The sequence below is a fragment of the Gallus gallus genome, chromosome 2 (genome assembly GCF_016699485.2).
Source record: "Gallus gallus isolate bGalGal1 chromosome 2, bGalGal1.mat.broiler.GRCg7b, whole genome shotgun sequence".
In the NCBI taxonomy this organism is placed as follows: domain Eukaryota; kingdom Metazoa; phylum Chordata; class Aves; order Galliformes; family Phasianidae; genus Gallus; species Gallus gallus.
Genome location: NC_052533.1, coordinates 96546627 through 96569233, shown reverse-complemented (window position 1 = coordinate 96569233; position 22607 = coordinate 96546627). Strand labels below are relative to the sequence as shown.

Genomic DNA, 22607 nt, shown 5'->3' with positions numbered 1-22607 from the left:
CGCTCTGCCCGGCCGCACAGCGCCCCCTGCCGGCGGCAGCCACTCACGGCCGGATGGCACTTCGCGGTGCGACAGCAAACGGTCGATTTAAGCCCGCCTTTTACAAAGAGACGAAGGAGGAAACCTTCCCCAGACACAGCCTACCCCCGGCTCAACCCAGGGACCCCCGCCCGACCCTCACCTCAGCCTTCCCAAAAGCACGGAGCCTCGCCTAAGCCCCGCCTCCTGGCGGCGGGCGGGCGTGGCCGAGCACGCGCAGCGGAGGGAGCGTGGCGGCCGGGCGGCGCCGCGATGTTCGTGGCGCGCAGCATCGCGGCGGATCACCGCGACCTCATCCACGATGTCTCTTTCGACTTCCACGGGCGGCGCATGGCCACCTGCTCCAGCGACCAGAGCGTCAAGGTGGGCGCGGCGCCAGGCGGGCCGGGCGGCCGCACGCGGCCTGCGGGCGGCGCGGCCATGGCGGGCAGGGCCTGGGGTCGCGGTGCGGTAGCCCGCACGAGCCCCCGCTGCGGCCCCGGCGTGCCGCGGGGCTGGGTTCGCCTCATGCGGCCCCACGGGCGGCAGCTCCCTCGGCACTCCCGCCCCACCCGGGGACCCCGCTCCCGCGCGGGTAACCACGGGCTGTGCCTCCTTCAGGCCTCATCCGCCGCTGCCCCGCGTGCTCCTCCGTGGCTGCACGGGCAGATCTGCTCCGCGCGGTGCCCACGGGCTGCAGGGGGACGGCCCGCTCCTTTGCGGGCCTCTCCTGGGCTGCGGGGAGCTGCTGCTGCGTGCCTGGAGCTCCTCCTGCCCTCCTTCTGCACTGACCTCGGTGCCTGCAGGGCTGCTCTCTCACATCTCTCAGCCCTCTCTCCCAGCCGCCGTCCCGTGACGTTATTTCCCTTCCTTAAATCTGCTCTCCAAGAGCACAACCAGCATCACTCACGGCTCAGCTCTGGCAGCAGTGGGTCCCTGTTGGAGCAGCTAGAGCTCTGAGCTGACGTGGGCTACAACTGGCCTCTGCTCACAGAAGCTGCCCCACAGCAGCCCAGTACCAGAGCCCTGCCGTGCGAACCCAGTACTCAAGCAAACAGCTTCTTCTCTCTGATCACATGTTAAGAAACAACCAAAACCAACAACGACAGGAAAAAAAGAAAAAGCAGCCCAGCCCCAAGGAGTAAGCCAACAGCCTTTGATCGGACCGAGTATGTAAAACTTGAAGGCTAAAAAGAAAGACACCGAGATTTAGGTAGAACTTAGAAACCACGCCTTTAACAGCATAATGTCGCTTTCCGGTTATAACAGAGTCCTTTATGAGACTCTTAAGAAGTTTTACGGCCACGTTATATCTGATGCAGGGCCCACCCTCAGCAGATGGGCCCTGCGGAACAGCAGCTGCGGAGAAGTTGCAACGTTTCGTGGCTGCTAAGATTCATGGCTTCTCTTACATCAGGGTGATAAACTGAGAGAATGGGAGGTTAACGTTACTTCTGCGTGGTTCATAGATCAATTGAGAAATATTAGAAGCAACAGTAAGGTCTTTTACCCCACTTTGTACCGCTAGATTTGTTTTGTCTGCTGCCTTGCTCTGTCGTGCAGTCACAGTCCACAGTCTCTGTAGATCCCCTCCAATAGAACTGTTCTATTCCACCTGAGGTGATAGCCAGGAGCCACATCAGGGTTTAGGGACCACGTCTGAGCTCGTAGCACGGTGAGGACTGTGGGACTGCTGCAGTAAAACAAAGTGATTTGCTCCCGGGATATAATGTATTGAACATGGCCATAACCTGTTTCCGTGTGAGTAATATGTTTAAAAAATGACAGACTTCACGTGATGGTGGATTTTGCAGGCGTGTGCCCGTTCTCCCTATCTGCAAGAAGAATATTTTCAAGGTTAAGTGTAGTGCAGCACTGTGCCAGGCAGACTTCTCCATATGAAAACATTCAGTAATAGTTTTCTTTTTTAGTGGCTGTGTTTTTTGTGACTCCCTTGTGCTCTTATATCCAAATGATATGATTGTCTTCTGATTTTCCAATAGGTCTGGGACAAAAGTGAAAATGGGGATTGGCACTGCACTGCAAGCTGGAAGGTTTGTATTAATAGCTATTACACAGAGATACTGTTATTTCTCTTTTATTTTTGTAGAGAGATATTTTCACGCAGTGGTAACGTGTGCTTGAGGAGTTGGAAAACGGTACTTTTGCTTTTCATTGAATATTTCCTTGTTTGTATTTTCATGGCTGTGGGGAGAAAAAGGAATAGGCGTGGCTGTTCAACACCGTAACTGACCTCTGTGTTTTTTGCCCATAACCTTTCTGAGAACTATATGTGGAGACTCTGTAGTTCATCAGAGTAATTAACTAGTGCATTCAGCTTCTGACTTATCCTGGAGCTTGTATATAACAGCACCACGGTACAGTAATCTGTATAAAAGGGAGTGCAAGTGAAGCTTTTATATTCCTTTTCTCTAGCAAAAGTGGCATTCAGTGACCCAGTATGAAAGAGGAGTTTGTGGTGCAGAAGGACAAGCTAAGTAACGCTCTACACACGCTCTGGATAAGTACAGGCAAGCTAGAAATGGGCATGGTGATGGCTGAAAACGTAGAACAAGGCTGTATCTCCTGTCAAGACAGAATCTTAGTTGGCAACTATTATTTTGGAACTTAGGGTTTTAGAGCAGTAATGGATAATAGCTAGAAATGCTCTTTATTGCCTGTTAACGGTTAAATAATAGCAGCAAAACTTCAGAGACATCAACAAATTCAGCCCTTGCTTTGAACTGTGTAAAAGAATATAGGCCCCACAGGAACGGTCACGCTGCTTCAGACCGCTTACCTCTGCTTTACGGCAGGAAGTCACGGCAGTGTATGGAATATCCTTCACGCTCACTTGGAGCAGTGTGTTTCTGCGGCCTGTTGCATTCTGTGTTATCTTGCAGACGCACAGCGGCTCTGTGTGGCGTGTGACGTGGGCCCATCCTGAGTTTGGGCAGGTCCTGGCCTCCTGCTCTTTTGATAGAACAGCAGCTGTGTGGGAAGAAATAGTGGGAGAATCCAATGATAAACTCCGAGGGCAGAGTCACTGGGTAAGATTTTAACGTATTAATGACAGTTTTTCCATGTTGCCAGAAGAACAGCTTTGCTGTGCCTCCTTGATTTGTTTGCTTGTTGTGTTGGGCTGAAGCTTTAAACTGTTTGAACTCCAGAATTACACAGAAGACCGAACATCAAGTTGTTGTAAATACCATCTGCTGGACGTTTCTGAGTATGCAACATATTTGCTATTCCTGAAACAGAAAATTTTCTTCTCTAATATAAAGTGTCCTTGACTCTCTTGTGTTTTGTTAATTTGTGGCAATGTTCCAATATAGAAGGAGTACTTTCAAGACATTTGGACAAACAGCTAAATGGCAACATTCAGGCCAGTCAGTGTCACTAATACAGGTATTTTTAGGTGTTCCTTTCCAACTTGTAGACGCAAATCCCATACATGATGGAATTAAAGTTGTAGGTATTTTCTTCTGTATTCATCTGAAACCATCTTGTGCCATTCTTCTTCCTCTTTGAAACAGTAGCTCAGGTTTGGGGAATAAAACCTTTTGCTCAGAAGTAGATTTTCTGGGTAGCATTTCACAGAGAGAATTTCTATATCTAATAGATTTTTTTTTTTTTGCAGATACTCAATCTTATAGATCTTGGTATACTGTTCCATCAGTACTGTATTTTGCCTTTGGTTATCTGCAGTTTTCTACTTTCCACTAAAGCTTTCCAACATTAAAGTGTGTGACTGGGCAGAGTTGGGTTGCTGGGACCTGTGGCACCCAGCAGGGTGTGAAAGCTGGCTTCACGTGCAGGAGGCCGTACTGATCTGTAGTTTTCAAGTCAAACTCATGCTTTGTTGTCAGGAAAAGAGAAAGCTTGAAACAAAAAATATTTACTTCTTTTGTCCTTTTTCACTCTAAATAGTTTTCCTATCAAATGCCCGCTGTATTCTCCCATTCCCTTCTCAGAAGTACTTGTTCAAACACTTCTGTTGGGAAATGATTCACGGTCAACTTCAGTAGCACTGAGATTAGAAAGCAGTGTTGTTAGGGATCGCAGTTGATACCGTCACCAGTACGTATGGAGAGGACCCGTTCAAACTGCCTCTGGCCAATACGTTTGTATTTTATCCTTATGTTCCTTTTTTTTTTCCCTGAAGTTTAATCTAAACAACTTCTGTTACTCTCAGAACTTTGATATCACAGTGTGCGTGTCCCTGCTTGAAACGGCACCAGTGCAGCAATCTGTCCTTTTTCCTATCAAGTCAGTGTATAGAGTTATTCTAGTTCTGGATGGAAGAGAGAAATGATGCTATGAAGTGGTATTGTCAGGCTTTCACTAGCACCTGGGCAAGGGGACAAAAGTCAACAAATTAGGAAATACATTTTTGATGGAGACTTCCAAGGATTTCTGCCTTTCTTTGCAGGTAAAGAGGACCACTCTGGTAGACAGCAGGACATCTGTTACAGATGTGAAGTTTGCTCCCAAGCACATGGGTCTTATGTTAGCAACTTGCTCAGCAGATGGAGTAGTAAGGATTTATGAAGCCCCAGATGTGATGAATCTCAGTCAGTGGTCACTGCAGCATGAAATCTCGTGTAAGCTAAGTTGCAGTTGCATTTCGTGGAATCCTTCAAGGTATGTTAATAAAGCTGAAGATGTTGCTTTATGACTGTGTGAGCAGAAGATCCGAAGAGCTAGTTCTGGAAGTGTTAGTTCAGGGAAGTGTTACAGGATGTCCTTCCTTGTCCTGTGAAGTTATATTCCCAATTTAGTTACAAGTAGTAATTAACAAGCTAAAGAACTGCAGTGTGCTTTTTTAATCCCACAAAACTTAGCAGAGAGTTTCCTAAGGAAAAGTGTTTGTGTAAGGAACAGTGTTCCCACGTCTTTGCTTCAGGAAGTTGTCACAATAAGTAATAATTTGGACAACTCTAACAAGGACATGCACCCTTGGCAGTGCTGGGAGCCATGGGTTTTGCTAACACAAAGTCTAAGGGTTGTATTGTTCCTTTAGTTGAATCTTCAGGGGCTCAGTGATGTATTTAACCTACTTGGACGAAAAGAGATCAGAGGAGTGTGATGGTTGGGTTGTCCCCACCCTGAAGAATACATAAGTAATCTGCCCTAAAGGTTCGGAGTACAGGCTTTATCTCTACATCACCCTAGGAGGTTCTGTTAAAAGTTGATTTGAAAACTAGTACTCATATGTTTGCCTTTTGTAATCGGCTTTGCAAAACCTGAATGAAATCCCCCTAAATCGGTCACTAAGAGTAGTGCACTGGATGCAGATTCTGCAGTATTCCTTAGAGCAAATACTCCACTGCAAATGCTTATATGAATTTAATCCTGACGTCTGGGGGCATGCGTTGTCCTGAACTGAAATTGCCAAATTGTGTTCCTTAATGGTTTATCTTTATTTGTTGTATAAAGTAGACATTCAAGACAGCAGAAGTGAGGTAGTACTGATAAGTATGAATAATACTTTGTATTTCTTTCTAGGTAATCTTTTTGTTTTATTTACAGATATGTGTCTTAAATGTTGGAAGTGGCTTGTGAAATAGTTATTAACAGAGTTTGTATCTTTTTACTTCTAGCTCCAGAGCACATTCTCCAATGATAGCTGTAGGAAGTGATGACAACAGTCCAAATATATTGGCTAAAGTTCAAATTTATGAATACAATGAAAATACCAGGTATGCTAAATAACAATATGTTTGTGGGATCTTAGAATAGCTTGTAATGTCCGGCCTTCTGTTTCATTCCTGTTGTTGTCTCCATTCCACTCTCATGGAGTGGAGAGGGAAATAATAATACTCCTCAATTTTGTCTGTAAGACTTTGGACAGGAGAGACACCTTAGAATGCTAACAGATGTCAAAGGAAATGGCAGATTTTGATCATTTTGTTCTGTCTCAGTGCAGAAATCCCAGTGTACCTGCCGGCATTTTAAAGGGAGAGTTGCTTTTATGCTTCTGCTAGTTTTTGTGCTTAGTTTTGCACAAGGAATCAGTAGGACCAAAGTTGGAAGTTTGAATTATGCTGAACTAGGAACTGTTTAGTTCAAGGTAACAATAAAAATGGTTCTGAGAGCGTATTTATAATGACAAAGTCCTGTGAGTTACTAGCAGTCGGTACCACTTTGGAATTAAGGATTCAGAACCAGAAGATGTGTGCAGAACCACTTTCAATTCAATGACTACAGATTGTGTTTCATTCAGTACGACTGCCATGTGAATGGTGCCAGGGTGTTCTGTGTGCTTATGCCTGACTTCAGACTACGTTCTTTGTGCAGTAACAATACAGAAAATTTGTTGCAACTTACCTTGTGGTAAATAAGGAAATGAAATACATCGCTATACAGCAAGGGAGGCAGGTAGCAGTCTGCTTACAAGCACAAAATATTCAGCAAGTTTCTGGAGTAGAAATTTCTCTTCAGATCTGTGAATGGAGGAATTTTTTTAACTGTTTCTTCTATCTGTTGACATAAATGTTTTTTGTACTGGAATCTTTGCTTTGTTCTGTGATTTAGTGTTACAGTTGGAAAGATTAACGCAGTGGGAGGGCGATACAGGAGTGTAACAGCAAAGGGACCAGCACAGATAGGATGGTATTTCAAAGGAAAAGTAAAGGTGCTCCTCTGTCTCCAAAGATTTTGTAGGAGAGACTCCAGAAGGGAGAGATCTCCAACCAGAGATCCTTCCCCAGTGGCAGTCAGCCCTTAAGTGAGGTCTAAGAGAGGTACAGCCGGGCTGCACCCCTTCCAGTCACACAATTGAATTGCCTCCACCTGTGCTCCCAGGGCTGACCCAGTCCTGTGCTCAATCAGTGGTTCAGGCCATGACTCAACAGTTCCATACATTCAGTGTAATTATATTAGTAGTTAGTGTATCTGATGTATTCACTTTCTGAAGAAATCGGCTTGTAATTATTAGTTAGAATGTAATTGATGTTAAAATAATTATAGCTTTGCATCATCATGTATCCTAACTAACCCCCCTCTTCCCTGTTCTGTTCTGTCTGCTTTACGTAGTTAGCGATCCTGGCGATTTTAGTGGCACTAAAGGTTAATTTCTCATGCCCTACAGGAAATACGCAAAAGCAGAAGCTCTGATGACAGTCACAGATCCCGTGCACGATATTGCGTTTGCCCCAAATCTGGGAAGATCCTTTCACATCTTAGCTGTAGCAACCAAAGATGTACGAATTTTCACACTAAAACCTCTAAGGTGAGCTTGAAAGGTAGACATAAGGAGCATAGCTCGGTATGATGTGGGGCATGCTGTAGAGTCTTTCTTAGTAGTATCTGGGACAGAAAGGATGCAATTCAATTTATTTTAGCAGCCTGATTTTGTAAGATGACAAGATTGTGAGCAAGACGTCAGTTCTGTCTGAATATCTCTTCATACTTTTATTATACAGCTGCTAAGTACATTTCTTGAAGGATATAGTCCTCTTCTTGTCGTCGTGCTCAAGCCAGAACTTCGAGCAGCTGTGTGCAAAACTCTCACTTCTCTCTTTAACAGGAAAGAATTGACTTCATCCGGAGGATTAACAAAGTTTGAAATCCATATCGTGGCGCAGTTTGACAATCACAATTCCCAGGTGTGGCGGGTCAGCTGGAACATCACGGGCACGGTGCTGGCCTCCTCCGGCGATGACGGCTGCGTCAGGCTTTGGAAGGGTAAGAGCTCTGCAGGTCTTCTGCTTGAAGTGCGTCAGCTTTGTGCTACGCTGAATGAATTGGAGGAGGTATTTTTGGATTAAAAGGTTTTTAGATCGGTGGATGATAGGTTTTTACAGTGATATTTCAGAAAAAAAGGAAATAAGGTGCTGGAACATAGGGATGATTTAAGTTTCTGTGAATAGTTGTTACTGTACTATATCTGGTAACCTCAAATTGTTTTTACCAGATCACAGCTATGTAAAATTGTCACTATTTAGAACTAACTTGTACTGAGTTGTTGTCTTTGCCTGCTGCCAAACCCAGAAAAAACTGTATTCTGTTACAACAGTATTCAGGCAATCTGGCTTTTTTTTTTCCCTTGAGCTTTTTTAGAGTTCTGTTTAAATTTCAAGAAGTGACAACAAAACTCAGTGGCAGTTTCCTCACCCATTCTCAGTAGTTTCTCAGTTAGCTTTTTATTAAGGATAAAGCGAGCTCATTCTTACCACTGAACAAAACAGAGGTTTAAGTAATGGATAGACAGAGAATGCCAAGCAGCTAAAGGACCAGATACTCATCTACTCAGAATATGTATGTTGGTGCTGAAGCACAATTCTAATTCATGCCAGATGCCCAGCAGTTGAAATATCATAACTGTACCAAAAGCTGAGTTTCAGAGTCCAAACTAACAGTTTCTATCTGCATACGTTTGCAGCTAATTACATGGACAACTGGAAGTGTACTGGGATACTGAAAGGTAACGGGAGTCCGGTCAACGGTAGTTCCCAGCAGGGAATTTTTAACGCCTCTCTAGGTTCAGCCAATACAAGCCTACAGAATTCACTAAATGGATCATCTGCCAGCAGGTAGGCTAACTGGTAAAGAGGCTGGATCTCAGCAAATACTTTCTCCTCTGAATTTTCTTAATTTCACATAGTTTTCATGTCTTGTATTCTTTTAAAGTATGGTGTCATTTACTACTGCAAGCTATTCTGGCCTTGCTCTGTGTTGGTGTCTGTTATGCTAGTAGTAAGAGGGATTACCTTGTATAAAGAAGCAATGGAAGCAGTGCTTTTCACTTTCGGTCTTCCGCATTCTTAAAAAAAACTTTTCCTGAAGTAGTTTTGAACCAGGAGAAACGTGACCATACTGCTTTGTAACTGCCAGTTAGATGGATGTATAGGAGTTAAGCAAAAATACCAGCAACCAATTCTGCTACATCATCCCAGTCAAAAACAGAACGGAAGGAGGGAAAAACACTTCGTAGCATAGGCCTTCAACAATCGTAGGCTGGTGCTTGTTTATTTTACTTGCATTTTTGCAGGTGTAACATCATTTGAGTAAAAATTTTGGGTTTTCTTAATCTTCCTTATTCAAATGGAATTCTTACTGCTTTCTATGTTATGTTTTCATTCTTTAATAATTGCTACTAAATAGGTAAATTAAACTGCCTTAACCGAAACCAGTTTTTAATTTGTGTACACTAAACTCTAGAAATTACTGGGTCCTGTGTTTGTAAGGTGAAGTGAGTACAGTGCTTTACAGAATGTGTGCTATATAAGAAGGGCTTGGCGCGACCAAATTCCACAGCAGAAACTTCCAGGTTCTTTGGCCACCTTTATTTGTTTTTCCCCAGATGCCTTCATTTCCATCCACGTGCAACTACCAATACAAATATTTTTCTTTTAATTTAAAATGCCCATCTGTAAAGTACTAGGATAGTTTTTGGAGCGTTGCTATTCCCCCTTCTACCACCCCTGAGCAGTCCTGGCAGTTCAGAATGGCAGTTCTGGCTTCCAAATGCCTAGCTCCATTGAAGGGAGAAAGGCATTCGCATTTCCTCACAAGGTAAATGGAGAGCCAAGAGGTGGCTATGGGATAAGCCTCCAAAAAGAAAGGAAGCCAAAATTATATTGGTCATCTGGTTCCAAACGCTGGCATTATTCCCGTCTTGGACATGGGATATCGAAACCTACATAGCTGTAAGTGGTTTGGGCTCCTGCAGGAAGGAGATACAGGCCATTTTGTACCTCTTCAGTACAGGGGGTGGATCCATAATCTCCTTATCTTAAGCCGTGCTGCCAGAAAGACAATCGTACCCCACCCCAGTGGTGGTGGTTCTCTCCCATGTTGGTAGGAAGCCTTCATGAAACTGAAACTTGTACTGTTATTTTAGACTTCCTCCATTGCTCTGTGTTTTGAAAGTTAGATATTGGGATTCACTTTTGGTTACGGAAGTAAGTCTGTGGCTGTGGAATTTAAGAATACGTCCTAGGGTAGGACATATTCATATTAAGGTGCACTTAACGCGATTTCTGTTGTAATCACATTGGCATGAACCGCATAAACATAGTTGCTAACTTTTTTTTTTAGCCATTAACGTTTATAATAAAGATTTATTTACTGACATTTGACTAAATTGGTATGCTACACAATCTACTTTGTCTATAACTACAAACGTGATGTTTTGGCGTTCATATGTTTAAACACATGAAGTAGTTGAGGCGTAGGCGCATCAGGGTCTCTGGAAAACTGTTAAAACACAGTCACCAAAGTGGGTTCTCAGCTAAAATAGTTTTAAAATGGATGATACAGATTGTTGGAAAGGAGCTGGTAGGGTGATATTGTTATGCTGATATAATGATATATGTCTGGATTTGTGATACAATTTCCCTTCTCCATCTGTATTATGTCCTTTTTAACAGAAAGCAGAGCTGATACCAAGCTAACTGGAGTAACTTTGATGTTTTGCTGCTTGTTGCATGCACACAGGAATGGAAAATGAACTCCTTTTTCCCCTCCCCAACGCCGTTTGACCTCTCCCAAGACACCAGCAGCCTGCTAACTACTAAACGCTATTCAAAAAACCTTTTTAAGCCACGTTGTGTACTTTTTTTGTACTAGGCCGCACAGTTTGATACTGTTGAAACTCCTGACAGAAAAATACTAGGAGAGGCTTTTTGTTTAAAAAAAAAAAAAAAGAAAAAATCAAAAGAAAAAAAATCTTCCATCGGAACAGTTTCTTAAAATAACTTGTCAAATTTCTGGAGTAAAAATGAGGATCAACCTTGTCCTTGGTTGGGATGGGAGGAGGGAAGTGACCATTAGAGCAACTTTCATTAAAACTGTTTTGATAACTGCTGTGTTTTACATTTCGTAGTGTTTAACACTTGACTGAGATTCCTTAACATCACAGATTTGTAACTGCTTTGTAATATATGCAACTGTTGGTTTTAAAGGAAGCAGAAAACTGTGCTTTGACAATTGTACAGACGGTAGCTTTTGATAGTTTGGTATTGCTTCGTTTATAACTTCGTATGACTTAAAATATGTGTTCTGTAAGTACTGTCAAGCTTTCTTCACCCTGACTGGGACAGATACCTTTTCTGACGTGTTTGTATGTTCCTGTGGCAATGATTCCACGCGTGACTAAAATTCTGTGCGTACTGTCCGAAATAATGCAAACGTTTGAGCCATATGAAAGTCGAAACCAAAATGCAGCATGTGGTGGATTGTCCGTTATTTCATCAAGTGTACAGCTGTTCTTTTAGGCAAGTCCACAGAACTGTAAACAGTATAGACAACACCTGTAGGTATGTAATGTGGTTATACTAAAACTCATGAGTATTACGGGTAAGTTCTAATAAAAACGGCAGAAAAATGACGTGGTGTGGTGTAATTCTGAGTTCTGGATTCACCAGGAGGCTTCAATTTATCCTGAGTATCTTGCAGAAATGCATAAATACACACAAAGATTGTACTTCGCTGAAAGCAGTTATCCTCTGTAAATGTGAACTATTAAATTTACACTATTGTAAAAGCTATATGATGTTTTTATGTCTATTCTGGAAGTCCCGGGAAGTTCATCTGAATTAGATGCATACGCAGAGAAATGTACTGACATGGTTTTTAATGTACAACCTGTGTCGCAAATGGGGTGTTATTAAAAGCTGTCAGCAGATCACAGGAATCCTGGGAGAGGGAAAGCGTGTTCATAGCTGCGTTACGGAGTTCTCGTCGTTTCCAAAGCAGTTTATTCATTCTGTAAAATGGGTACTCGAATTATTATGACAGTATTCTTTCGATGAGTTTCAGGGGAAAACTTTTTTTCCTTACAGAACAGTTTCCAGATTTGTCTTGTTTTGAATTACAAGCCTTGATTTCTGCTATTATGTTCTATTGGTTTTGGCATGGATATACTAAAGCTTTTTTTTTTTGTTTGTTTTCCAGCATGTCTTTTCTCCCCTTTGGTTCTCCTTGTATTTACTGCCTTTCTCTTTTTTCTTGTTTTTTTTTTTTTTGTTGTTTTGTTTTGTTTTGTTTGTTTTGTTTTTGTTTTGGTGTTTTGTTCCTGTCTTAATTGTTTCAGGTATTTCTTTCCCCCTCTGGATTCCCCACGGGCTGGATCGAGATGGTCCAGTCATGCCCAGCTCCTTCCTCCTCCTCCTCTGATAGAGCACTCTTGCGATGCTGACACTGCCAACCTCCAGTATCCTCACCCTCGCAGACGATGTGTGTCTCGGCCTCTTAATCTATTGCCTGAGAATGAAGGGGTTTAACACGTTACTTTGAATAAATGTTAAAGGGCCTTATACTGATGTTTGTGAATGCTTCCATTTCTGGCTGCTTTTGTGTTCCTTCTCTCCTACAGAAGATTTAAAAAGTGTGGGGTCTTCATGCATGTTTTGCAAAACAAACTGCAATATTTGGAGCAGTTATTTGTGTGCATCAAAGGAACATGTTAATCTGTAGCCTCTCGATTGTGACAACACATGCAAACGTGAACCACGAGCTGCTGACGGAGTAGCCAACTTCAAAGTGCCTGCCCTGTTTTTCTTTTGTTTCTTTTTTTTTCTTTCCTTTTTGGAATCAGTTGATCGTGGTCTTGAATTTTTTCTTTTCTGTATTGCACTGAGAAATGTGAAATGCGTTCTCAAAATGAAACATACCTTCGAGAAGTGCTTGAATATAACTAAAGGATGATGTTGGATCAACTCGTAAAAGAAACAAAACCATTCCTGTGTATACTGCAGCAAAATGCAATGTGGAATGTTGGGTTACTTTAACAGAATTTCCATCTTGCTGTATAAATATTTAAATTTTATAATTGTGGTTGACTAATAAACGTGTTTTAAAAGGTATGTTTGGGTGTTTTTTCTTGCAGTGGTGTGGAGCTGTTCTGTAACCGGTGTGGGATTTTGGATTCAGCTGTCCGTTCTCTTATATTTGGGTCTAAGAAGCCGTGCCCTTCTGGATGTGCAGTTGGGTATTATGTTTTTCTACTGCACACTGTACTCATTGACATTTCTTATGGATGCGTTGGCAGTTCAGAGACTGTTGCAGTTGTCAGATTTCAGTTCCAACAGCCTCAGATTTCCAAGGATTGAGTAGTTCACTTAGGACACTGAAGAAACAGTTATGACTTAAAAGCCTCCTTTTTGATGGGTCAGCACAGGAATAGCGTGGCTGTGGTTCAGCATGCTGGCAGTGACTCAGCTGGCTGGTGTGAGGCAGCAGGAGGATAAAGCAGGACTGTTACTGCATGGAATTTCTACGGAGTAGCATTACTGTAGGGGGTGACGTTGCGGAGCTGTTTCAGCAGATTGAATGGGGAGGAGGGATAAATGGGCTCTGTGCCACACAAACCTAAAGTATCAGTGTATTTCCTGGCAGCTCTTGCTCTTGATATTACCACATGCTTCAGAATGGGCTTTTGTGACTTTCCAGACTAGATCGCTAGCATCAGGTAACAAGAGGGCAACCTGCATTCTTCAGAAGTTCCTCTGGATTTCACTTGTATTCTAAAAGCTGTATTTACTCATAAAACCTTCACATATTTTGCTCAGATCCTTCGCACTTGTTTCTTGATTGTCTCTGACGAATCTAATTTTCATTTACTAAGAGCTGTAAGAGGTAGCTATACTGTGAAGGAGTGCTTGCTGACAGAGCACGGAGGTAGGGTGCCAAGAGGTTTCAGCCAGCAGGAATATAACTGTGGAAAAAAGAAGAGGTTTAGTAAAAGCCTTTTGACCAAGAGGTTATTTTTTTTTTTCCTTGAAACCATGCTGTACTTTGCATGGGAAACAACAGAAATGTTACGTGATTGAAAATTAATTCAGTTAATTAAGAAATAATTGAGTAGAATTAATTCCTAAAACATGAGAACATTCAGGATATGCAAACAGCAAAATATACTTTTGGAGCTCTAAGCCTTTTGCAGAATTTCTCTTGCCCCTTTAAAAAATCCCATCCTTCAGTACAGCAATTAGTCTGTTCTTTACTGCTTTTCTTATTGTATCAGGGAAAACCAGTGCTCCTTCCTATGTAACCATCAATAAGAATAAGGTTGTGGTGCCTGTATCTTTTTCTGTAGCTAATTCAGGATGGTAACGGGAGCCGCTGTGAAGGCAAGCTGGCTGCAGTGAGCAAATGCTGACAGAAAACACTGACAGAAGAAAATGCCTGCTGGCCTGGGAACCAGGCCTAAGAACCAGAAGCATCCTAAAGAAATGCATCTGAGCTCTTGGAAGACCTCAAGAACTGTAGACATCCTGGAGATACCCTCCATGAGGACAAAATCAAGGAACTGTAACAGCAGCATCCTGAGAAAGTAGGAAGTGGCAGCTGCCATTGGCTGCTTTAGCTGAAAGAGCAGAAGAATAGCCTGGAAAAAGTAAAACTTTTGTCTGCATAGTAAATGTGGCAGACCCTGAGCTGCCTCTGGTGAAAAATAGAAATTAGCAGCATCTGGTTGGCAGTGCCAAGTAAGTGTGTCCTACACCCTCTCGTGTCTTTGTGCTAATGACTTGTTTTCTATCCTAAATGGAGCTTCTCTTTGCTCTCTGGGGACTTTCCATGCACAAGATTTTCCTATGGGACTTCCTGAACAGATTGGATTTTCGTTGGGGATGCCTGACTGACTATAAGCTGGCTCCATGGTCTGTGATGAGAATGGTCTTTGAAGTGAGACTGTTGTGTATTGGCCCCACACTTCGGATTGGCTTGGGGAGTACTGTTGGGACATTTTGTATGTTAATTAACGTGTATATTTGTAGTAACCCATAAGATTTAACAATATCTATGATATATATAGGTTTGCTGTTATTCTCGATGGCTGCTATACTATTATTGTATATGTGCTTAATTTTCTGGTAATAAATTCTAATAGCTTGATAAATTATTAATTCTAAGTATACTTGCTAGAGGTGATTTGTTTATCTGTATAAAGAAAAGAAAGAAAGGAATTAAAGCCTCCTTGTCCTTGTGCATTATGGAATGTCACAAACCTACTGTCAAGACACCCATACACCCACAGGCTGGGTAACCCTTTGGCTCATGGCACCTGGCCACATTATTTTCCCGTGCTGAACATGTATTATTGTTAGATATCCTGATTAATTGCAGTCAGCCTGCTCAGTGATGGGAAAATGATGTTCACATTTCCAGTGCAAATGAATCATGTTTCCACTGGCCTGGCCAAGTACCTTGACTTCAGCAGCTGAACTCTATCTGTTCTGTGGGTGATGCCTTTCAGTTGCCTGCCATTTTGCACAGACGTCTCTCCAAACAAGGATTTTTTCCTTCATGATTTCCAGATCCTCTTTCTCTAATCTATCTTTATTCATCTCATTCTTCCAAGACTCAAGATAATGAACTGTGCTTACATGCAGGACCTGGGACCTGGAGTAGCAGAACCCCCAGGATGGAGACCCTTACCCTGCATGTTTTCTGCACGCTAGCAGCACAATTCAGCCTGAACTTCAGGACAGTAAGTTTTAGGGCTTTGTTGCTTTAATATAGTAGCCTGGAGGCACTTCTTCTATTGTCTGTCATTGTTTTGATTGTTTTGAACTTATCTGGACACAGTATGAAATCCTGCTGCTGTTGTGTGTGTGGTTATCCAGAGCACAAGTCTTAGGGGAGCGGCTGAGGGAACTGAGATTGTTCAGTCTGAAGAAGGCTCAGGAGAGACCTTATCACTCTCTACAGCAACCTGAAGGGAGGTTGTAGTGAGGTGGGTCGGGCTCTTCTCCCAGGTAGCAGTGATAGGACGAGAAGGAATGGACATAAGTTGTGCAAGGGAAGGTTTAGGTTGGATATTAGGAAAAAATTCTGCCCAGAAGGAGTGGTGAGGCAGTGGCATGGGCTGCACAGGGAGGTGGTGTGGAGTCACTGTCCCCGGAGGCGTTGAAGAACCGTGTGGATATGACACTGATTGACATGGTTAGTGGGCACGGTGTGATGGGCTGATGGTTGGAACAGATGGTCTTAGCGGTCTTTTCCAGCCTTGATGATTCTATGAGCCTATTATATGACTCTGTGGTTCTATTTTCAGAAGATTGGAGAACATTTTGGGTACATATATGTACCTTTAAATACAGATTGGCTAGAAAATGCCAAACCATTCAAGTGATTTAACACATGGGAGACTAGTCATCACATATAGGTTTTTCCAGTTCTTTGGTAACCTTAATAACTCCATGGTTTTACAGTCTCATTCTACTGTTTCTGCAATCCCCAAACCAGGGATATAACTGCAGAATAAGTAAGTGCATTGTGAGACCTGGAACAACAGCAGCACTCCCCTGAACTCCCATAGGCATACAGTTGTGTGTGTGGAAAACAGGACCTTCTCACCCTCTGCTTACAAGATAACGTGGCTTTTATGCTTCAAAACTGAAATCAGACCTTCCATGGACTGTATGGGATCTGAGGATCTGCTTACTGCCCAACCTCAATAAAACAAAGCGTCTCACATAGCAACGGTACGGCAGCAGTAGACTCCTATCACAAACATTAGAAGAGCTTTGACGGGCCCTCGCTGTGAGGGCAGCACCGGCCCCTCCCGCCTAACGGCCCCCGCGGGCACCGCCGCGCCGCAATCCCCTCGTCCAATCAGCGCTCCCCGCTCCAACCTTCTACTTTCTGGAGAGCCCCGACCGCCAATCGCCGTCTCTCACTGCCGCTCGCCCCGCCCTCCCCCACCTATTGGCGGACGGCGGGGCGGGGCGAAGCGCGCGCGCGGGCTTCCCGCCAGGGGCAGTGGGGGTGCCGCTCCCGCCGCGCTCCAGGTGAGCTGGGGCAGCTTCTCCGCCCGCCTGGGGGCGCTGTGGTGCGGGGGGCCGGGCCGGGCTGGGCCGGCGCGAGCGGCAGTTTGAAGATTTGGCGGTTGGGCCGCGTCCGGCGCTGGCGCTCCGCTCCTTCCGCCGCCAGCTCCTCGGGAAAGAGGTGGCGGGACGCGGCCCCGCCGCTTCGCTTCGGGGAAAGGGGTCCCGGCCTGCGGGGCGGTGAGCGTGGGGGGGCCGCCGGGTGCGGCTCGGGACGGGTCCGGGCGGTGGGAGTTGGTGCGGAGCGCTGAGGGCGCCGGGCCGGGGCCTCCCGCCTCGAGCTGCGGCCCCACATGATCGCGTCACGGAGTTCGCAGCTCCCCAGGTGGCTGCTGCTGGGGAATGTCGGAGGGCGGTCTCGCTCCAAGCGGCTTTGCGGGCTAAATATAGGCTGGCACCCCGAGCGGCGTGTCGGCGCTGCGGCTGGCGGGGAACGGCTCTTTTTAGGAAGTCGGAGGAGGCGGTAACAAAAGTGCCCGAAAGGTTTGCGGAGAGGGAATTGTGATTCATTCTTAGATGTGTACGTGGTCCGAGCGGCTCAATCGCCGAGCAGCACCGACCGCTGTGTTTAGGCAGCGTTTGTGAAATTGATTACCGTGAGGTAGGTAACTGCATGCTCTTTTACTTCCAGATGCTGCGGGACCGGGGCTGACCGTTCCGAGCAGGGTGTTGCTTTAGGCACACTGCGCAGCGCGATGGAAAGCTTCAGAAACATTGCCGATGAGACCTTCCCCAGCTTCCTGGGCAATTCACTGAATAGCAGTGCCAGCGTCCTTGTGGGAAATGTCACCGTTTCCTCCAACCCCGGCTTACCTGTTGCAGCTTCCACTGTTGCCAAGAACAAAGCAGGCCCTGACAGCAGGTGAGGCCCCCGTTTAATTCTACTTAGTAACTGTACTTAATAATCTTACCGGCTGTCTGGTTTGACCCATTTAGTTTGGAAAGGAAAAGTTATCATCACATATTATTCAGTAGATGATTACACTGCTTGCTAACCAATAGCGTGTGATTGTATTAATAATGAAAAATCTAGGTGAGGTTTGTAACTCATATTGTAGTTAACTTTTCATTCAAGTCATTCTTTAAAAGAATAATTTGGTTTTTAGAATGAAAAGATAACAATACTTGAAGGGAGTGTGCAAACAGGAGGAGGAATGGCTGTTTACAAGGGTGAATAGTGATAGGACAAGGGGGAATGGTTTTAACTGAGACAGGGGAGGTTTAGGTTGGATATTAGGAAGAAGTTTTTCACACAGAGGGTGGTGACACACTGGAACAGGTTGCCCAAGGAGGCTGTGGATGCCCCATCCCTGGAGGCATTCAAGGCCAGGCTGGATGTGGCTCTGGGCAGCCTGGTTTGCTGGTTGATGACCCTGAACATAGTAGGGGGTTGAAACTTGATGATCATTGTGGTTCTTTTCAACCCAGGCCATTGTATGATTGTATGATTCTACGAACAATTGAGCTTAATTTTGTTCTTTACCTTGAGTATACTCTAGCCATTCAGAGAATATATTTAAAAAATGTGGATACTACATTAACCTACCTCAGTCTCTCACATTTTAAAAAGGGTAATGTAAGGGGAGGGCGATGGACACCAGTTAAATTTTAATACAATGTATAATGAATTGTTCAGCAAGGGTTAGTACCAACAGTAACAACTGAAACCTTTGTTTACATTACTGCTTTCCCATTATATGCAGTAAGGTCAGCCTGTTAGGGCCTGTATTCAGAAGTGTGCATTCCAAAAGTGGCAGTAGCCACAGAGAATAAGAATGTGGTCATTCCCTGAGGAGCTTTAGGAGGAGGAGGCTCCGGAAAGACGTTGTTGCTCACTAGTACTTACAACTCCCTGAAAGGAGGTTGTGGTGAGGTGGGGGTTGGCCTCTTCTCCCAGGTAACGGCAATAGGATGAGATGCAATGGCCTGAAGTTGCACCAGGGAAGATTCAGGTTAGATATTAAGAAAAATTTCTGCTCAGAAAGAGTGCTGAGGCAGTGGCACAGGCTGCTCAGGGTGGCGGTGGGGTCACCGTCTCTGGAGGTGTTCAGGAACCACGTGGATGTGGCACTGAGGGACATGGTTAGTGGGCATGGTGGTGTTGATTTGTGATCAGACTGGACGATCTTAATGATCGTCCTTAATGATTCTGTGATCCTATTTTCAGAAGATTGGAGAATATTCTGGGTACAAATACATACCTTCCTATACAGATTGGCTAGAAAACGCAGAACTACTCAAGTAATTCAACACATAGGAGATCAGTGATTGCCAAGAACTGGAAAGAATTGTATTTGATTAAAAAGTAGAGATGCTTATCAGAACAATTGTGTTTTCCCTCCCCTCCCTTACAGGCTTTCTGATATCCAGGCATCTTATTTAGAAGAAGGGAAGCACTCACCTCCATCCCTATCTTCTCACAGTAGCCAGTTGGATCCTGAGCCAATGGGGAGATTTGCCATCAGTTTTCGTGATGACGTGTGAGTGAGGCTGTTAAACTAATTCTTTCCTAAAATGCATATATCAACATAGTACTTAGATTTGCATATGCAATGAGCTACTCATGGAATATGTTTGGGTTTTGAAAATAAAATTGTCAGCCGTAGAAACCAAGCCCAATTGGTTGTTATGTGACCCAATTGGTTGTTATGTGACCCAATTGGGTCTTTGTTAGTAATGTATCCTCCTGCCAAACATCCCATTCTCTGCATTTTAGACTTTTCACATTTAAATAAAGCCAACACGTAATGTAAAAATGTTTCCTTTCACTCGATGTGGAAACTTTAACGTCATATGATTAGCTCAGTAAGCTGATTATGTACGTGGCTATCAGAAGTGAAAAGTAAGTTTTGAGCAGAATTAGTGAAATTCTTTACAGTTCTGTTCAGTAGCAGCTTTTGTAAATCATGTTCTTTATATTTCAGCTCCAATTTAATGTTATGAACAGCCTGCTGGTATTTATGGGCTTAGGAAAATCTTGTTTAGTTTTTGTTTGACTCGCTGTCAGTTGGATCGTGGAATTTTCCCAGCAGGAACCTCTTCCTGTTGGGCTTTCCTCACTTGTTGCAAAAATGCAGAGGAGAAGAAGAAATAGGGGGACAGAACAACAACAGGAAAAAGAAAAGGGGGGGGGGGAGGAGCAGGGGGCAGCTCTAAGTGCTTCCCTGGGACATTTTAGGTTGTGAAACAGCAGCCCTTGTAATCTCAATAATATTCCTCTATTATAAAATGATGGGTGATGTTCTCATCAACAAATTCTACACATACAACCAAATTCCCAGGGATGAAGGTGTGAAAATTCGAGAGCTTCTCAAATCTTTATGTAGAGATGTTGCATGCTGATGGTGATTACATATAATTATACTGTTTTAAATTGAAATAATTCTCTTTCTAGGGAAGTTGCTACACAGAGTAAAGAACCTCAACCTACAGTTGTTAGTCTGAAGGAATCCTATTCAGTGCCTGGAGATCAAGGCCAGAATGTCATTGAGCATTCAAATCGCAGTCAAGATACCTTACTTGAGGTATTACCACTTGAACGATTGGAAGGTATTAAACTTTAAGAAAAATTACATGCTTATTCTCAGTGTAGTTAGCTTATTGTAGAGTAGTTGTGGAGTTTTTAACCTTTTCAGTGTTCTGTGGCATAGTGCAAATGGGATTTGGAAAAGAATCTTTTTATTTTGAACAAATTGGAAGCACAAGAAGTGTGTGATTGAGCAGCAATCCAACTATGTGACAGCGATGTACAAAGTTGTTTCCTACCCCTTCTCTTGCAGTAGGTGCTGTTATTTCTTGAGGTGTGAATGGAACAGTGGAAGCAAAACAGTGTTCTGTAACTTGTTTTAAAAGTACAGTTACTGATGTTAACTATACATGAGGGGGAGGGATTCTAATGTGATTAAATTCTGTTGGCTCCTTCAAATGAGTAGACTTCGTAAATACTTCTAGTCATTACCTTCCTCAAAGCTATCTGCATTTTTGTGAGGTGAGTATTCATAATTCAGTAGACAACACACTGTATTAGGAAGCGCGTGGTTTGTAATATAAACAGACCCTGATAAACCACTGTTCTAATTGAAGCATTGTCTTCAGTCGTTTCTTATTGTGGGTTTGAGGAAGTGACAGTAACTATAGCAACAAGATGCTTTGGAAAACTGGGAGTGCCTTGTTTGGGCTTGATCCTGAGCAGTGCTACTTGGCTATCCAGTTTTAAGTCGTGCTTTATTCAAGGCTTAAGATTGTAGCCTGGAAACTGCTTTTTGTTCCCATCTGTTTCTTAAGAATTACAAACCTTTTCAGCTAACACGTGTAAGTTAGATGTGAACTCTGTCTTGTGGGCCATACGATTTCATTGTGGGAGAATACAGTAGAAAAGTGGAAGTTGCTTACAAATGGTTTTAAAAAAAGATAGTGGCTCAACAGTGAAATGCAACAGTGAAACATAGCACTCATTTCTGCTTCTGTTATGTGCCACTCTCTCCTTTTTCACGGTGCTTAATAGAAATCCTTCAGGCAGTAATTGTCTTGCACACTATTTAAAGTTCTAGCCCTGTTGAAACCTTGCCTTTTTAATTGTTTCCAAGATGCTTTTGATTGTTCTTACATGAACACAGAAACTTTGGTCTTGTTATAACGTGTACATTTTGAGAGACTGTCTTATAGAATGGTTACCACTTATTATGTTCTCATGTTATGCTACTAAAGTACTGATTTTACTATACTCTTTTGTTCCAGATTTACCAACTGGAATATGTTTTCTTCCAGACAGTAAAGATAACAAGGTAAAAACGTTTCTAAGTACAGTCAAATTAAAGGTATCCTAATAATAATCTTGTATGAGGCTTCTCTCTCGGGAAAGGAAATTAAATAGTGTTCACTGTTTAGCTGTGTGTACCTGCAGGCTGTAACAGTGTGCCATGTCTCATTTTGCCTCTGTTTTCCCCATCACATAATCAGCACCACGGGAGCATGACTCCACCTGATCTCTCTGTCATGAAGGCTGTTGTTTATTCCTACCCTGTGCTGTTTTCTCATTCTTCATCCATGGATGAATCTTTTTATCACAGTTGTAGTTCGCCCTAATGAGGAGCCTTGGAGGAACCTTTTTGAATGCTTTTGGAAGTTGAAGTAGACTATCAATCTGGTTTGCAATGCCTCTGTACTTGTTAGTTGCTTTGAGGAATATCAGTTCACATGACTACTTCAGTGTTCCCAACATAAATTGCACCATTTTAAGATCTTAGTCTCATTGCACCTGGATTTTTTTCCTCTCTGTTTCCCACAGCTAGCAAACAGCTGCATCAGGTATTGGCAGGGCTGTGCTTCAGCTGCTTTCTGCTGTTGTAGAGAAGCTGATGCTTATGGGTGCAGGTGGGAATGAGAGCTCATGGCCCTTGTAGAAAACACCTCAGGCTGCAGCCAGATGCTGTCCAGCTGTATGCTTCTTGATGTGTCAGCTGGTATTTACTAAATTCTTTTAGTTTACTTTCATTTGATCTGTGTGTGTGTGTTTTATGGGCCATGGGGGCCTGTGACTTGCAGTGGAATGCTCTCAGTCTGTCATTGAAAAGTAGTGCCTCTCTTTCAAAACATGTCTGCCCCTTTCTGAACTCTGATATTTCCTGGCTGTAAGAGATGAAACAATGTGAGACTAAATCCAAAGTAGATGTTGCACTGCTGTTTTCTTATACAAAATAACAACAGGGGTTTGATTTTTTTTTGGTGTATGATTTCTGAAGGAGCAGTTTTAGCATTATAGAAACCTATTGTGAGTTTCCTACTTTGTACTTTAAGATGAAGGGTTTCATT

General features: G+C 43.4%; 2 protein-coding genes and 1 long non-coding RNA gene across 8 annotated transcripts in view; 2 read left to right on the top strand and 1 right to left on the bottom strand.

The window, feature by feature from the left end:
• Positions 1 to 251: 251 nt before the first annotated feature.
• On the top strand, positions 252 to 12830 carry SEH1L (SEH1 like nucleoporin). Of its 3 annotated transcripts, none has more exons than XM_003640799.6 (9): positions 252 to 402; positions 2022 to 2072; positions 2922 to 3068; positions 4451 to 4662; positions 5622 to 5720; positions 7112 to 7252; positions 7550 to 7707; positions 8405 to 8555; positions 12059 to 12830. In XM_003640799.6, exons 1-9 carry the CDS (start codon positions 292 to 294, stop codon positions 12246 to 12248), a joined length of 1260 nt encoding a protein of 419 aa, XP_003640847.1. In that variant the 5' UTR covers positions 252 to 291; the 3' UTR covers positions 12249 to 12830. The 3 variants fall into 3 exon arrangements, with proteins under 3 accessions (XP_003640847.1, XP_015137958.1, XP_046793956.1); XM_015282472.4 differs by having other exon boundaries at positions 10395 to 12830; XM_046938000.1 differs by having other exon boundaries at positions 2022 to 2177; positions 10395 to 12830.
• LOC121113133 lies at positions 11864 to 16662 on the bottom strand. The gene is made up of 2 exons (XR_005858047.2): positions 16446 to 16662; positions 11864 to 13681 (listed from the first exon to the last, which is right to left on the bottom strand). It is a non-coding gene; the product is annotated as an uncharacterized LOC121113133 (long non-coding RNA).
• Positions 16663 to 16694: 32 nt separating this feature from the next.
• The window catches only part of CEP192 (centrosomal protein 192), a 57416-nt gene continuing 51503 nt past the window's right edge, over positions 16695 to 22607 (top strand). For 3 of the 4 annotated variants that reach the window (XM_046937998.1, XM_015282473.4, XM_046937999.1), the window contains exons 1-5: positions 16695 to 16760; positions 17428 to 17658; positions 19151 to 19276; positions 20191 to 20345; positions 21534 to 21580. In XM_046937998.1, coding sequence (XP_046793954.1) covers positions 17492 to 17658; positions 19151 to 19276; positions 20191 to 20345; positions 21534 to 21580 — 495 coding nt within the window. In that variant the 5' untranslated portion in view covers positions 16695 to 16760; positions 17428 to 17491. Of the gene's footprint in view, positions 16977 to 17427; positions 17659 to 19150; positions 19277 to 20190; positions 20346 to 21533; positions 21581 to 22607 lie in introns of all 4 variants that reach the window. The other variant, XM_015282474.4, reaches the window with a different exon arrangement.

What these genes read in the sequence shown, in the direction of transcription:
- SEH1L (XM_003640799.6), top strand. Translation starts at nt 292, where the DNA reads ATGTTCGTGGCGCGCAGCATCGCGGCGGATCACCGCGACCTCATCCAC. An exon ending in ATTTCGTGGAATCCTTCAAG is followed by an intron (nt 4,663 to 5,621) that starts GTATGTTAATAA and finishes TTTTACTTCTAG; the next exon opens with CTCCAGAGCACATTCTCCAA. An exon ending in CTGCGTCAGGCTTTGGAAGG is followed by an intron (nt 7,708 to 8,404) that starts GTAAGAGCTCTG and finishes ATACGTTTGCAG; the next exon opens with CTAATTACATGGACAACTGG.